The sequence below is a fragment of the Tenrec ecaudatus genome, chromosome 2, assembly GCF_050624435.1.
Source record: "Tenrec ecaudatus isolate mTenEca1 chromosome 2, mTenEca1.hap1, whole genome shotgun sequence".
Taxonomy (NCBI): domain Eukaryota; kingdom Metazoa; phylum Chordata; class Mammalia; order Afrosoricida; family Tenrecidae; genus Tenrec; species Tenrec ecaudatus.
This window is the reverse complement of record NC_134531.1, coordinates 74887847-74904626: the sequence shown is the minus strand read 5'-3', so window position 1 is coordinate 74904626 and position 16780 is coordinate 74887847. Positions and strand designations below refer to the sequence as shown.

The following is a 16780-nucleotide window of genomic DNA, read 5'->3' as shown; positions in this document are numbered from 1 at the left end:
GTTTTACTGTTAGCACTTAATGTATATTCCTGATAAACCAGACACTAATCCAAGTTACTAATTACCTTTATTGTTATTGAGAATAGTACTTAGTGTTATTTTATGACCTTTTGTATTTTAAGTGTTGTGGGGCACGATATAATTGAGTTGGAAGGAAAGTTGTTTAAAGAATTTTCACTGAATACATCTCTGTTCTTCTTTTGCTTATCAGAGTGATGTAACTGTCATAGCCATAAAAGCCCATATAAAAATAAAGATATTTTTGTTGTTTAGTCTCTGTTGTTGAGTTATTAGCCTTTAGAACCCAAAACTTCATGAGTCGAGTCCATAGGTATGTTTTAAAAATAATACCCCTTGAAGGTGCAAACCCAGTTTTCCTAATGTGTTGCCTTTGTTTTACCCAAAAAGCCATATTCAAATTATTAATAGAATTTCCCCCCATAACCAGATCCTTTAAATTTTCCAACAAGTTTTAGGTGTGTGGGGGTGGGGGGTGAGGTCAGAGCAAAGGCGTTTGTTTCCATTTTAGAAAACTCTGATCTTCAGAATTTAGGGAATACTTTGTTTATATATTTATATTTGGTGGGCAGAAGCATTTTAGATATATAGAAGAAGAAACTGGCACGGATGAGCTTTGGAAAGTATCTTATTCAAATAATTTTTACTCATTTTTCAATCACTGTTCAGATAGTAATTTTCCAGGTTACTGAAGCATGTCTCTTTAAGCAACATGCTTTCAGCCCAAAGCCCTCTCTCTGGCTCAGTGGTTTCAAGTGAAATCACATGGCGAGATTTAAGCCAAACACAACCTGTGTCGGGCCAAGGAAGTCAGAGGATCTGGAGGGCAATCTTAGGAAGCCGTTTCCTTTTTTCCTGAGGAGAGCTTTCATTGTTTGTGTTGGTATTTCAAAGACACTGTCATGTGATGCTAGCGCACACACCCAGCATTGAGATTCATTCTGTCATAGGAGCCCCTCCCTTAGGCTAGAAATCTGTTTAAACTAAAGTAAGTGCTCAAGCAGAACTTGTCAGACAGTAGCTGCAGAACTGAAAGTATTTCAAATGACTTCTATCTTAACCATTTTTGAAGAGTCCTTGGGTGGTGCCTATAGGTAAGCTATTAGTCAAAAGGTTGGCGGTTCGAACCCAGCCAGGACACTTCGGAAGAAAGCCCTGGGGACCAGCTCGCAGAAGGCCACAGCGCTGTCCACCTGTGGAGCACTTCACTCAGTTGACTCAGCAGCAATCATCATTTTATTGGGAGCCCTTAGAGATGTTGTAACAATTCATAATTCAATTAAATCATGCATGATTATATACTTGTTGCCACCATCCAGTTTCAAAACATTTTCATTCTTCTTGAACCCCTTGATATCAGCTCCTCTTTATCCCCTTCCTCCCCCACTCTTCTCCTCAGGAACCCTCATTTATGTTATATATCTTATAAATTATTATTAGTAGTAGTAGTAGTATCTGTGTGGTACCCCATCCAGTGCATCCATTCACCTACAATTCGGTTATTTGTTCCCCTCTGGTGGGGTTATACAGTCATTACTGTCACCTCCCTCTACCCCCTCATTTTTTACTTAAAAAAATACATCTCCCCACTTTAAAAAATAGTATAAGAAATATGATTGGTACCCTTAATATACTTTATTTTACCTCGCTGTCCCTTAAGGCAGTATTCATACAGCAGATGCTTGCACCAGATACACTTGGGGTTGATCAGTTGCACAAAATATTTAAAACTTACTGCACTTTAGAAATTCACATTCTTCTGGGGGCAGATCAGCAATAAACTAAATATAAATGAGATGTGTGTTGTTGTTGCTGGGTGCCATTGTACAACTCAGTGAAACGCTGCCTTGTGCCATCCTCACAATTGTCTTTAGGCTTGAGCCCAGTGATGCAGCTCCTGCGTCAGTAATCTTGTCCAGGATCCTCTCGCTCTCCTGTAATCCTGCACCAAATTCAGTCAGTGAGGCCATCCCAGACTCTCCTGACCCTGCAGGGCAGAGCAGAACTGCTCTGTGGTTCCTGAGAGTACAACTGGTGATGGGCCTCGAAGGTCTCCTTTTCCTCTTGCAGGGCAGCTGCTCATTTCAGACCGCGGACCTCTCGTTAGCAGCCCACTTGCACACCTCCTCCGCCACCAGGGATCCCCTCTACCAGCGCTTCTCAACCTCCCTCATGCCGCGACCCATACACTGCCTCATCTTACGGTGACCTCCCCACCTGAAAATTACTTTCATTGCTACTTCATAACTGTCATTTTGCTACTGTTATGAATTGGGCAACCCCTATGAAAGGGTCGTTCGACCCCCAAAGGGGTCATGACCCACAGGCAGAGAACCTTTGCTCTATATAGTCACAAGGGGGCTCTAAAAAATTTTGTGGGAAAATTGCATTGTCTTTTACTTTTCCAGGAACATTTTGAAGCCTCCTTTTGTGTTAAACAGGAATGAGTGCTGTGAGAGAAAAAAAACATGTAAAAAGATCTTTCAAAGTAAGAGTAGACATTCCTTGCTTCTGAAGTGAGAGGTTAGGGGGTTTCCATTGAGCATGATTCTCCCTCGGGTGAGATTGGTGCAGAAATGGGAAGGAAGTACGTGTGGAGTGAGTCTTGTGGTTTTCTGGGGGAAGAAGCTTCATGTAGGAACAACTGGGGAGGTGGGCCTTCAGTGGGAACCTGCCTGAGGTGTTGGGGGCACTTGGAGGAGTGGACAGGAAAGAGAGGCCAGGCCCGGCCTTAGGCTCGTACACACTGCTGCAAGGACTTCCGCTTTTCCTGCGGGTAAGAGAGCCACCCCGACAGGATTTCCCGCCTGCGGGGCTTGACTGGATTGAGATTTTTAATGGCATGATGCTAGCTGCCGTGTGGAGAATTCTTGAGTTATAAGCAAAGCAACCGGCTAGGAGGCTGATAAGTAATCCAGGAGAGAGGGAGAAATGCTCAGACGCAGGGGCAAGGCCCAAAGTGGCAGACTGATCTGGTGGAGTAGAGCAAACTAGAGCTCTGCCCAGGCCTTTGGGGTTGGCAGAGGCAGAGTGCTGTCTTTCTTCCTCGGCGCAGGTGAACCCCCCCTCCGCACCAGAGTTCGTTCTTCACTGCCTGCATATGCTCTTCTGTTCAGGCTCTCAACTAATACCGAGTCCTTCCCTGGAGCTCCCCTCCCTCTTCTAGGCTGTGGCACTTTTCATTTTCTGCCAACTAGCAAAACCTGCATGTCTTTTGGAGGTCATGTAACTAAGGTGCTTGTAGGCTATAATAGACTGTCAGTGGCAGTGTGGGTACCTCTATACTTAGATGCAGTGAATTCACCTTCATGCCAAGAACTTAACTTTGCTCCTAGATTCATATTTTTTTTACTATTATTTGTTGCAAAAAAAGGCACGAAAGCATTCATGGAAAAATTGGATTAAAAGAGAATGGAATTTTTCCATGAACTTTTGAAGCCCCTCGTGTATACAAAGGTATAACACCGCATTTGCCAACTCAACATGTTCAGGAGTGCAATTTATCAGCATCTGTAATACATTAATCATGTTCACAATTGTGTTCTGAATGGTTACGTTTACCTGAAGTCGAAATCCCTTAATGAGAAGACATTTATATTTATATTTTTACTATTCATTTTTTTCTACAGGCTAAAGAATGGATACCAGCCGGAAAAACAAAGAAAGAGACTCCTAGTAAAAAATTTTATTCCGAATCTGAGGAGGAAGATGGCTCTTCCGACAGCAGCAGTGGCAGTGGTGGGTTTTTAATTTATTGGAGTGCATTATTATGGATTATACTGCAGCTTACATGCATGCTTCCAGAAAAACAAACAGTGGAGCCTAGTGCATTACAGTCAGCAAGCAGCTTTAGTTTTAAGTGAAGATTATATTATTACAATAATTACTTTCATTTTCTTATCACTTTTTAATTTTCGAAGTAATTTCAAATTCCTTCTTATTTGACATTGCCTCTTGGGCACGTAAGATAATAAATAGTAAAGCTGAAATAGAAACCCAAGTTTTTCTGCGTTCTGCTCCACGCTGCCTATTAAGTAAGTCGTTGCTAGGTACCAGTGAGTACAACAGAGGGAGCATTTCTGGGCCTGCGCCATGCTGACCACTGTTGCTGTGTTTGAGCCCATGGTTGCAGCTGCTTTGTCAGTCCGTCTCCTTGAGGGTTTCCTCTTTCTCACTGACCCCCATCAAGCCAGCTGTCCTGGTCTTTGATCTCCATCCTGCTGTGTGCCTACAGCAAGCAGATACACACTGGTTTCTTGGAAACATGATTTTGAACATGAGAGCCTGTTTAAAGCACAAACCTACAACGACCCGAAGAACCCCGAGAACCTCCGCAGAGCGTTTCCGAGGCGGCAGCGCTGCAGAAGCAGGCTGCTCCATTGCTCTCCCTCCAGAGAGCGAGCGCCTGGTGAAGTGGAACAAACTCTGGCCTTTCAGCGAGCACGGTAACCACTCTGCCGTAGGCCTTTCGTGGGACCTTTATTGTTTTGACTCTCTTGTGCTTGTGGGAAGGGCTCCGGCATGGAGCATCCGTTTGCATTTGACAAGTTGGTTCACGTTCTGCTGCGTCTCACTCATGGCAGTCTTTTCGCTGGAGTGTCACCAGCCTACCTCCTCCCTGTGTTTTCCGTCACGATTCCTCCTGCTTTCACAACCCTCTCAACTTTGTCCTTCCTACCTCCCTTCATCACAAAGGCTGACTCTCCCGAGGTCTCCACAGCAGAAGTGTTGTTACTTCCCTCAGTGGCCTGCCTATGGTGTGGCTGAACATTGAGCCACAGGGGCGAGCTTAGCTGCAGACCCCAAGAGTGACCGAGGACCACAGCCTCGGGGGTTCCGTCAGTCTCCATCTGACCAGCAAGCCTGGGCTCTCGGGATGTTGAGCTGCATTGCACAATCCTAGGCCTTCTCGGGCCCTCTGATGTCATTCCTTTCAGAGCAGTTGACAGTGTAGGCTGGGGACCATGTGGTTCTTCTGGCCTCAGTCGTTTAGAGACTGGCGTTTGTCCGTGCCATTAGTCCAGTGCACTAATTGTTTACACGGGTCTTAGATTTTCATCACGCTTCTTAACTCTGGCTAGGAAGCGACCAAGAGTTGCACCTCCTGTGACCACTCAGGAGATGTTAAGGTACCAGGTGCTACTCTTTAAAGTAAGACATACGTAGACTTTGTGGGTGTGTTATGCAGATTGACCTGGCTGTCCCTAAGACTGGTATGGTTCTGAATCCTTAGGACCTGCAATTCATTCTAGCAGGTCTTCAAAAGCAATTTTTTTGTATATTTAAAAAGGAAATACAAAAGTTTAAAGCTTGGGTAATCTGTTTTTGTTCCATTTTACATTAGCTGATGATCATATGACCCTGAAGAAAGATAAAAGTAAAATGATAAATATCCTAGATATCCTAAAGGAACAGAAAGAATGGAGGCAGCTATATACAATGAGAAGAGTACTAATAGGAAGGACTTGGAATTCCTCGGTCTTGGCTCTGCTAATTGAATAAGCCACTTACCTTTCTCTATATTTGATGAATGAAGAAGTAGACTGAAGTGTTTTTTAAGATTCTAAAATGATAAAATTTGGTGGTATGTGTGCATAACAAAAAATATTGGTGTCCCTTCCTAACTCTTATTATTAAGTAACCTAGTGGGCAGATCTGACACCAAAACAACTAATACCCAGCTTCCCTCTATAATATTTATTCCTTGGCGAACTCGGACCCTTCACCATTACTTGCTCATTAAATATCTCAGTCTAAGAGTCTTTCCTTTTTTTCTGTTTCTTCAATCAAAATCTTTGTTTTTAGTATCAACCCTCAGTAAAGATTCAGTCTCTCAGACCCACAGGAGCAGTTCTGCTTTGTCCCACAGGCTCTCTGTTAGTTGGAATTAACTCAAGTTTGGGGGGTTGATTGGTTGGTTTTTCTTATTTGAATGGCTCATTGTCTCTCTCAAAGAATGTTCCTTGGAAAGATTCAACTCTTGCATTTTTTTTTCTGAATAAAGATTTTCATTACAAGTAGAGGATTTCAAAATCATTTCTTTTTCTCTGTCTACATTTATTTTTAACATACAGTGGCATCTAACAGGATTTTTTTGCCAAAACTAGTCACTTACGGCTTTGCAGTGGGATTTAACTTCTCACCAAGAGGCATCTGTGGGCTTGTTAGTTTCTCCAAATTCGCCTTGCGGTATTGGTCTGAAAGAATGGGGTATAGAAATGCCAGTCATTAAACAAACAGGTCCACATAGCCAAAATTCAACATCTGCCTTCCTTTGTGGTGAAGGGAGATAGTTCTGTGTGCCCTGGAGCATGATGGGAAGGGCTGTAAGTCAGGGAACGTCCGGTTCTATTTTCCAGAGAGTGGGGGTGGAGAAGATGACGAGGAAGGAGACAGCAGCGAGGACAGCAGTGAAGACTCTTCCAGTGGGAGTGGGAGTGAGTCTGAAGTGGACAACAGAAAAACTGCCAAGAAGAACTCGAACAATAAAGGCAAAAGGTAACGAGCGTTGTGCTGTGTTATGTCCTCCAGTCTAATCCTTCCCTGTAATTCACGAGAGAGAGAGAGAGAAAGTGTATGTATTTCTTCACTCCCCTCCCCACCCGCCAAACAGATGATTACATCTCTTTAAATTAAAGTGCTGGTAGTTAACATTTATTCTGCCATGTGCAAGGCTTGGTTTTCATTTTGAACTTGGACCAAGCTTACATTTTGAAAATTGGTATGACCTTGGAAGGCCGAGTTAAGTGATCAAGCAGTGGGTATGAAACACTTAATTACCTTTTGTAGCAATTTTGCTGAGGACTAAAATTAAATCCTCCAACACCTTGCCATTATGTAACGAAGACAATTGATTTTTCTAAATAATGTTAACGTTAAAAAGATTATGATCCAAATATTAGAGTCAAGGGCCGTGAAGGAAGACGGTCACGAGGTCCTTAAGTGCCTGCGCATTTCCAGATCTCCCATCCTCAGCAGCGTTCTCGTGCCTTAAGGTGTCATCACAATGTTGAGTAATTGGGGCTAATCCCCTGGATTGTGTGAGTCTGTTTTCCCCAGCGCTGTCAGCGAGTGGCCTCTGCAGACATGATGGCCTTGTGCTGGAGATCCCGCTGTCTGCTCACTTGATGAGCTTGCAGCTCGGCTCAGTCGTGGCTGACAGCACTGATTGGGGCTCAGTACGCTCCCTGCTCCTTTTATTACAGACAGTAATTAAAGCAGCTCGCCCTGCCACTTCCATAACAAACACAGCATAATGCCCTAATTATGACTTTATTAATTTAAGTCAGGATTTAATGATTTTAAAAGTGATTTATATTGTTTTTCCTGTTCAGAACAAATGAAATCTGTAGGTTAAATTAATACAGGCTTTTCATCATTGCAAAGTTAAAAAGCTAGTTACCAGTAAATTCTTTTCATTAGATTAACATCTGAAACTCTAAGCAGTAAAGTAAACAATAATTACCCATCAAAACTAAGTGATGCAGAATAAAAATCACACTTTTGCCTTTAAAATCTTATCTTAAAAATTCGGGGTTGGAATATGCTCTGAACCAGCTCACTTGTTGCTGCAGAAGCGTTTCTTGTTTCATATAACCACCTTCTCTTTGAGTGGGATTCTCTTATTTCTGGTTTAATACCAGACTGTCTGTGATAACCTGGCTTTATCAAGAGCAGTGGTGTTTCCAGGAAGAGGGAGTTTTGTTCAGATGGCTAAAGTCACTGTGTTCGAAATTTAAAAGCATGTATTAGCTCACTTTCATTATTTTTCTTTTCGGAAATGAAGTTTCCTTTCTGCCCGGGTTTGAGCTTAAAAGAATTGCTTATTACAATAGAGGGAGCTTCAAAAACGCTATATTTTCAGTACATGTTCTAACTAGTGAAAGGTAGATAATAAATTGCTGTTCTCTGATAGAGGGGAAGGAAACAACATGATTTTTAGTCCTCAGGTATAATTACATGTGCTCTTAGATGCTGCCAGGGCTCCATTTTAATAAACAGCAATCATATTTCCTCCACAAAAATCAATTCTAGGAAACATCGATTTTGGTTTGCCTCATACCGCCTCTCCCCATGTCTGCTTGCCTGTCTCTGAGGATATTTTTTTAACTATGCCGATGTAACTTTGTAAAAAAAAATTTTTTTTAATGCTTAAGGACCGGAGCATGTCTTTCAAAACCACTCTTTAATCACCCTAAAGATTGATGACCAGACGCTGGGCTAGGAGTGTTGTGCTCCCCAGAGGGATAATGTGACACACAGCGGAAGCATGTGGACTTGAGTCCAAGTTCTGCTTCTGCGCCTTCCTGCTAGGCACCCTTGAGCATGTCACCCCACCGTCCTGAGGACTGGTGTCCTTATTGTCCTGGTGTCGTCAAGCATTTGCGGGGACGTCTAAATTAGATCGCTGCTCTGGAGCACCTAGCACGGTAGGGCACAAGGTAGATTCTTTTTTCAAAACTTCATTTAAATGATACCCATCAATTATTCAATTCAGAACGTAGACCCGTCCTTCAACTTTGAGGAAGTGAGAAACATCACAAAGGCTCTTTCTTTCTGTGAGAGAAGAAGGCTTTCTGGGGAACTGCCCCCCTCCCTGCTTTATTCCTGTTCTTCAGCCTCAGGTGGCTCTTTGTCCAGGTAGTGCACCCAGTCTTGGTGCTCTATCAAATGTGTGACAATGCACTGCTTATTGTGTCCTTGGTTTATTGGCAGTGCCAGCTTCTCTGTTGCCCAGTGGACTGCAGGCTCCACAGTAGACTGTAGACAGACAGCTTCAGTACCTTGCTCCTGCTCCACTCCTCTCCTTAGCACCCAGCGCATTGTCAATATAGAGTGGAAAATAAATGTTTTTGAAGGAGTGACTGAATAAACAAATCAAGAACGTTAAGCCATGTAACTATGATTTTTTTTATAATTTGAAAAGTCTGTATTTGACTATCTCACATCTTTAGTAATGATCAGTACTTTAGAAATCTTTTCTTTGAACATTTTCTGATAATCTGTAGTGTGTTTGGCAGGAGAAATACTAGGCTTTAAACTGTAAACGTTTACAGTCTTGGAAACCCACAATGCTGAGTCAGCATGGACTTGATGGCAGTGAGTTTGGTTATAGTGTGTTTGAAGGTCACATTTGGGAACATATGTGAGAATCTTTTGAACAGCAAAATCTAAAATATAAGTCTCAAAAGTAGTCATATATATGTTACCAATAAGCAATATTTTGAGAAAACCTTTGCAAATCAACCTATATATATATATATATGAAGTTTTTACTATTAGCGCTTAATGTATATTCCTAATAAACCAGGCATTGGTCCGAGTTAACTAATTACTTTTACTGTTACTGAGAATATTGCTTAGTGTTATTTTATGACCTTTTTGTATTGGAAGTGTGGCATGATATAATTGAGTTTGAATGGATTCTGGCACGTTTGGTTAAAAATAATGCTATCTTTATTATATCATTATTGCTTTCTAGAATCTTACAACCAGTTTACTCTTTGTTTATTCTAAATAAACCGTTGTTAGTAGGAAACACTTATCTATCTAGTAAAGGCCCTAATTTATTTGTACAATGAGCAGATACCAACATTTGCCATTTGAATGTTTAGCTTCTTCACACACTTGCTAATGTGAAGGATTTAAAGTTCATACTTCAAATTTTATTCTTATGCGTAGTGATTCCGAAGATGGCGAGAAGGGAAATGAAAACTCGAAAACTTCAGATTCTTCCAACGCTGAATCTAGCTCTGTCGAAGAAAGTTCTTCAGATTCTGAATCGGCATCAGAATCCGAAAGTGAACCCGAGACCCGAAAAGTCACCAAGGTAAACGATGATGCACGTTTCTTATCATGGGCGACAACGATCTTATGCCCCTTTCCCTGTTAAAGAGAAAACATTTCCCCAAAAAAGAGGGCTTCAGACCACTAGAATGCACACTACCTTCACTCGCCCACAGCAGAGAAGTTGGGAACGTTGTTGAGACCTCATTCCTTGTCTCTGAAAGTGGAGAGTGCTGGGTCCGTGCAAGAGCATTGCCTCTCTTCTCGGATGGATCGGGACAAGGGAGGCTTCTGTTGGAAGGGAAGGAAAGGAGAATCACAGAAGTAGAGTTGAGCAAAGGAATATGAATGTGCATGCATCGTAAGTCAGTGAAACGTACACGTTCTAAAATATAGTAGGATTTTGGATGACAGAATTCGTAAAGGTTTGATTAGAGGAATATTCATTCTTTACCCAGTTCATAAAAGTTTCGATCATGTATTTAAAACCAAGAACTGATTATGTCATGTATAGGTTATTTTTTATCTAAAATTTGTAACACAGAAGCTTGTTCACTTTGCAGCTAAAAAGAGTCTAAATTAGAAAAGTGTCCTGATTCATATGGAGTCCAGACTGAATAAGGATGGTCTGCTCTGCCCTGTAGGGTGGCTCCGAGTCGGAATCTCCTCGATGGTGGGGGTTTGGGGGAAAGGGGGTGCATTGATGCTGGGCTTCAAATACAGTGGTTTTTACCTATGATTTTCTTCCTTGCCTTGAAAATAGGGTCAGACCCTGCCTTTTATTAGATTCAATTTCTTTTTAGCCCAGTATGTTTTTCATTTATTTTTTTAAGTTAACTATTAACTTTCATTTCTTCAGTGTGTCATCTGAGTAGTCAAGGATGAACATCAGTTCATTGGAATAGACAATTATCCTTACTCACCCAGAGATTTACTGTTAAAGAATAAGCATATTTTAAAATTGGGCAATATTTGTCATGCCCTTATTTCAAGTACTTTTGCACAAGGTAAAGCCTGTCTTCAATTTGAGTAGATGTTTACATTTGTATGAGTGACCTTCAATTTTTGGTTTTCAAAAATTCATATAAAATCTTAGAGATGTCTAAGGTTTATGAATCTGGTCTCATGAAAACTTACTACATATCATTTTGGTCTCGTCTCATTTCCTGCTCATATCCAATAACACAAAAAGCATAAAATAGTGTTTACGATAAAGAAGCACTTAAAATTGACATTAACCCAGAATAAGAAATTGATGTGTTTTTTTTTAAAACAAGAGCTCAAGAAATCAAGTGGATGTAATTTAAGTGAGTTATTCTGATAATGTTTTTAAAATTATGACATTGAGGTAAGCCAGAGAGTCTGTGTAGTATTCTAAGACAGCTTAAGGGCCTGTGTAAAGATGACCATGGAACCTCAGGTCAGTGATTTAATTGAGTTCTGTGGCACAGATTTTCAATTATATGATAAAACTTAGTACAATTCAAAATATTTTTTAATATCAGTTTGCCAAACAAACTATTACACTGAGCCAAGACCATGAAGAAACTGGGTTTTGCACACACTGTTGAGAGCTCCATGTCTTTGCGCTTTGGCTAGAGGGCTTATTTGCTCCGTGTTCCAGGACCAATTCTGGGCTCCAAAAAGGCAGATTGGGGTTGTTTGTTTTAATTTAGTAGGTGAGGTAAGCATTCTCCACCTTGGGGCCAATGTAGCCATGTATTTATTTCCATTTCTTTCTGTATGGTTTGAAGTTTCCCATGCAATTTGAACGGTACCAATTTTCTAATAATGGACAACTCTATAATTGTGGAAAAGTTCTCCTTGCCCCTACTGTTGCAGCTTCTGCTCTAAATTATGAGTAATGAAGGCAGATGGTGGGTGCTTTACCTTAATTTAGCATGACAGTATGTTAATGTGGAAAATTCATATGCCTTAAACCTCCAGCCCAGTTAGCTCTGTATCTTTACTCTTGCTCTTCTGTTTCTTTAATCTGGACAGTGTGTTTGGGGGGCAGTAAGCATTAAAACGAGACCTCGAGGTGCCTTGAAGATACGGCTTTCAAAACAGTTAATTTTTATGATGACCCTTTGAGATAGGTATAGTGTTCTACTTGTTGGGAGATAATATCTTTATGCTTCAGTTTCCTCATCTATAAAGTAGAAATGCTAATACCTTCCCTACTTCTCTCAAGTGTCACTATTAAAAAATGAGAGAAAAGTCCATGTAAAACACTATATAAATCAAAAAGCATTTTAAATATTTTTTAACTTGAGCATTAATTTCTTGAGTTCTTTACAATATTAGCATTATAGAATCCCAATGTTTTTGTTTGTATGGTTAACTCTTAGCCCACCTGCCATTTCTTGACTGTTTGCACCATTGACGTTACAAGTTAACATTCACTTAAGACTCCTTGATCTCACCTGCTTTCCTCAGGGGCCATTGTGAGTGTCTCATAGCTCTCAGTCTCTACTCACCCCCATTTTCTTGCATTTAGCTCTGAATAAAGGATCCTTATCTGCCTCTGAAAACCCAGACTCACTGCCTTAGAGTCTATTCTGACTCTGAGCAACCCTACAGGACAGCGCAGAACCGCCCCCGTGGGTTTCTGAGGCTGCAAACCTTTATAGAAGCAGAGAGCTTCCTCTCTCCCCCACAGAGGAGCTGATGGGGTGCAGCTGCTGACCTTGCCGTTGGCAGCCCAACACAAGATCTACTACGCCACCCGTGCTCCGCCAAGGCAAGAATTAATTAGCCCCATGTTCTGTGGACCTTATTTTGTTGATCATCGTCTTCTCTTTTGCAACCTCAGTTTTTTCCGACACTAATTTCTATTCAACATTTAAATAGAGAAAGGCAGGGGTGGCGGCAGACAAGAGGGACAGAGTTTGGGAAAATAATGTAATTGAACTCTACCCACTATTAGCTCTCTCTCCCCCATACATTGGTTTCTCCTTTTCTAGTTTAGTAGCGATAGCCCTCCCAGGACAGTCAGCTGGGATTGGTCTTCCAAAGACTTCCTTGCTCATTGCCCCTCCTGAGCTTTTTGCATGGCTCTTTCCCCACTGGTTGTAATGCTCTGCAGTCACCTTTCTTCTGACTTCTTGGAATGTTTATTCTTTGAGTTAATCTGCTTCCTTTTCTAACACCTTTGTGCGAACATTGTCCCAAATTAGCGTTTAGTGTACTTTTTTTTTCCTTTTATTGAAAATCCTAGTTTCGTTTATTCGAATAAATTTTCCCTAAGTCTTTTTCCTCCACTATTTTCCCAGTTACAGGACCTGATTTACTCTTGTAACTTCAGCTGATAGGTTCTTTTCAATTACTTTTCCTGGTGACCCCTCCACATTCATAGAACAGTTTAACTCCCCTTCCCAAATTCAAACCAAATTCTTAGATCTCTGTGGGACCCCTGGTTCTCCAGATCTAATGTATCCAGAAGAAAGTATGGCCTGCCTTTTAGCACCAGCATTCTTTCGCCTTTTCCAGAATCTTTATTTAGGCAATTGCCATATCCCATAAATTCTGTGTATTATGTCTCGTGCGTGTTTCTCTCTTCCCGTCCCCCATTCCATTTACTTACTCAGAGGTCACTGCCATTAGTCGACCTCAGAATCTCCCTCCTCCAGCCTCTCTGTCATGCGCCAGATCCACGTCAGTTATCTGGAATTGCCCTTGGAGTTCACTGACCTCCTCAGGTTAAAGGCTTAGAGTTTCACTCCTCACTCGTGTTTCCTGCGTTCTCAAGCCAGGGTTTGTCAGTTCTTTTTGCGACATACCATGTGCTTTTCTGTTTCTGTGCACCTTCTTCTTTTTTATAAAAAACTTTTGCACCATTTCTATAATAGAAAATATGAGCTGGACGAGCGTGGTCATAGAGTGTGGTCCCTCCACTAACAGCTTGGCAAGGGAATGACTGCACGCTGTAACAAATGTCAGTCTCGCGAGGGGTTCCTCATGTTCACGGGAAAGCCTTAGAGCCACTGCTGAAGCGCTGGTCCTACAGTTTCAAGGGGAATGACTGGATAGAGATATTGGTAATGTAGCCAATATTGTGCCCCAAAGAAATTCACATGTATATCCTTATTTGTATTTATTTTTGCCATAACGGGTTACAAGGTTAGGCTGCTAACTGCAAGGACATTAGTTTGAACCCTGTTAGTCTGGGTAGACTAGAGAAACAAATGCATAGACACTCATATGTATAAAAGAAAGAGCTTTATATACAAGAGCAATTGAATATTGAGAAAACACCCCAGCCCAGTCCAGATCAAGTCCATAAGTCCAATATCATCCCATATGTCCAATACCAGTCTATAAGTTCCTCTTCAGACTCATAAAACACATGCAATGACACTGAATCCAGGAAGATCATCAGCTGGTGGGTGGAAAGTCTTGTGGGTCTAGTGGCAGTGGAAGCATCTCAGTGCTGGCAGGAGTCTCCACGTAGCTCCTTCAGCTCCAGGCCTAGCCCCTTTGAGCTACCTCCATGTGTCTTGTCCATGGGAATGTCTTGCAGGGAGTGAGCATGTGTCCCGCCTCCAGCGAGCTATTTTTCTCTTTAGCACCTCCAAATGAGGTCATCAAGCTGTGACCTGATTGACAGGCTAACCACCCCTTCACTCGTAAGTCTCAAATTGACAACAGATTAGGTAACTACCACAAACCCCTCAGCTACACCTTGGGAGAAAGATGAGGCTGTCTATTCTCATAAGGATTTATAGCCTCAGAAATCCTACAGAACAGTTCTACTTTGACCTATGGGGTCATTATGAGTCTGAGTCATCTTTGATGGCAATGAGTTGGTTTGGATGGTGGGGTGGTTGGGAATCTTATTTTTATATAATTAAGCTATATTCTGCTTCTTATTAAAATTATGTGTTGAGTAGGTGACAGTTTTTTAAAATAATGTCCTTTAAAAAGTTTTCAAGTTTGGGGTTTTGTTTTGGTTTAATTTAACCTAAGCTTCAGTGTTTTTAACTAGCCAGTGTATTGGATCTAGTGCTCCTACAGATTATACTTACTTCAGCTATCACTTGGTTTGTGTATTATCTGTATCTTTGCTATGAGGCAGTATATATATATATTCTGTGCTACAACCAATGAAGATTTAGTCAGTCTGTGACTATAAAGTGATAACATTTAAAAATCATGACTGTAATTTTACTGTGAACAACTATTAGGTATTTACCTGGTGTGGAAACTATCAAATGTCCTACCCACAGACTCTCCCCTAACCGCTATTTTGCCTGAAAGTGAACACATGGTTGATTCTGTCTCCCTGTAGATCTCCTCCCACGGAGGCACCCATCCCCACTCATGCCTTCCCCCAATGCAGGTATTGGGTTTCCTCACCTGTGAGCTCAGGGACTTTACTGTGATTACCACCCACCTGGTGACCTATGTAACTCCTGAATATGCATGACTAATGGCTACCTATAAAAGCCCCAAAACAATAAAGACGCTCTCTCCTCCATCTGGCCCTCTCTCCTCTGCTCCTCTCTCCCCTTCCCTCTCCCCCCTTGGAGCCCGAGCTCTCCTGCCCTCTCCTCCTTCCGCACCTCCACGTGGACCTACAAGAGGGGCTGAGGTGAGCATGCTACCATGAAATGTGTCCAGCTCCTTTATTTTACTCTCTCTCCTGTCTCTTATTCTCTATGACTTTACTACAGTCTTTATAGATTTTAGGCGTACAATTGCGCCTACCAGACCTATGATGATTTGTTAGGCGCTGGCTCCCCTGACAACCTTGTATATATTTAGGGAGCCCTGGTGGCACAGTGGTTAAGTGCTCAGCTGCTTATCTAAAACATTTGGCATTTTGAACCCGCCCACTGCTGCTGGGGACAAAAGGTGTGGCATTCTGCTTAGGTGCTGGTTTACAGCCTTAGAATGCTAGGAGGCAGTTTGAGTCTCTCCTGTCATCTAGGGTTACTAGGAGTTGGAATTAACGCAACAGCAATGATTTGGGATTTTTTGGTTTTGTCTATATTTACAACATTTGAATCACATAAACCGTTTAAAGCGTTGTCTATGGAAAGGACCTACACATTCGGTCTCACTCTCATTAGTAAGAGCGAGGAGCCCTAGTGGCACTGTGAGGGAAACACACACTCCTGCCACAGCTCGAGGACTCTGCCCGTCCGTCTTTACAGAAAGATCCGCGCCAGTGAAAATAATGAGGATGTAGAAGGAATCACAACCCGAGGCAAGTGGTGGATTGAGCCAAGTCCAATCAGAACCGCAGCTTTCAGGGATCTGTAGGGTCAGTTTGATTTGTGGCAGCTCAGAATGTTATAGAAATGTTTGTGGGGATTCCACAGGGGTAACAGTGGTAGATTTTCTTGGGCAACACAGGATGATCTCTGGGGCTTATTTTGACTACGTTTTGTAAAAATGGAACACTGCATGGGTGAGAAAAAGGCCCCGGAAGTTGTGCCATGGATTTTGTTTCCAGCACAGCAGTGCAGCTGCTCCTTCTGTGGAGGCAGCAAGAACTGTCTCGCCAGAGGGTTGTTAAGGAGCCGTACCCTCCATGCCTTACAGCTCCGGTCTTGCCCCTCATGTGTTCCCAAGACTCCAAGCATATTTCACAGGAACAAGACTCGGACTCGACGCCATGGTACTGATCAAAGAACACCACGTTCTCGTGGGAAGGGTTAGAGAGATGGAAACACGGCATTCTGAAGTCTGTAGACCTAGATAAAGGGATATTGAGAAAGAATACATTCACATTTTGATATTTTTGTTTAATAAGGATTTTAATGACTGGAGCAATGGGTTTTAACTTCCCCTTTTATATAGACTGGCTAAGGGGAGGGGGATTCCATTTGCATACCTGCCTTGTCTGGATTATCAGTTGTCTTTATCATGAGCTCTGGGTATGCCATAAAACACTACTAATCTCTCGAGAGGTGCAGAGCAACTGATTAAATCTCTAAAGTGCTTTCAAGGGCAGCCACGGGTTTTGTGT

The 16780-nt window shown here is 42.0% G+C and overlaps 1 protein-coding gene across 1 annotated transcript in view; it reads left to right on the top strand.

The window, feature by feature from the left end:
* Positions 1-16780, top strand: part of AP3B1 (adaptor related protein complex 3 subunit beta 1) — a 267505-nt gene that overhangs the window by 165759 nt on the left and 84966 nt on the right. The window contains exons 18-20 of the mRNA XM_075541203.1: positions 3648-3756; positions 6378-6516; positions 9700-9847. Of these exons, the coding sequence (XP_075397318.1) occupies positions 3648-3756; positions 6378-6516; positions 9700-9847 (396 nt within the window). The remainder of the gene's footprint in view (positions 1-3647; positions 3757-6377; positions 6517-9699; positions 9848-16780) is intronic.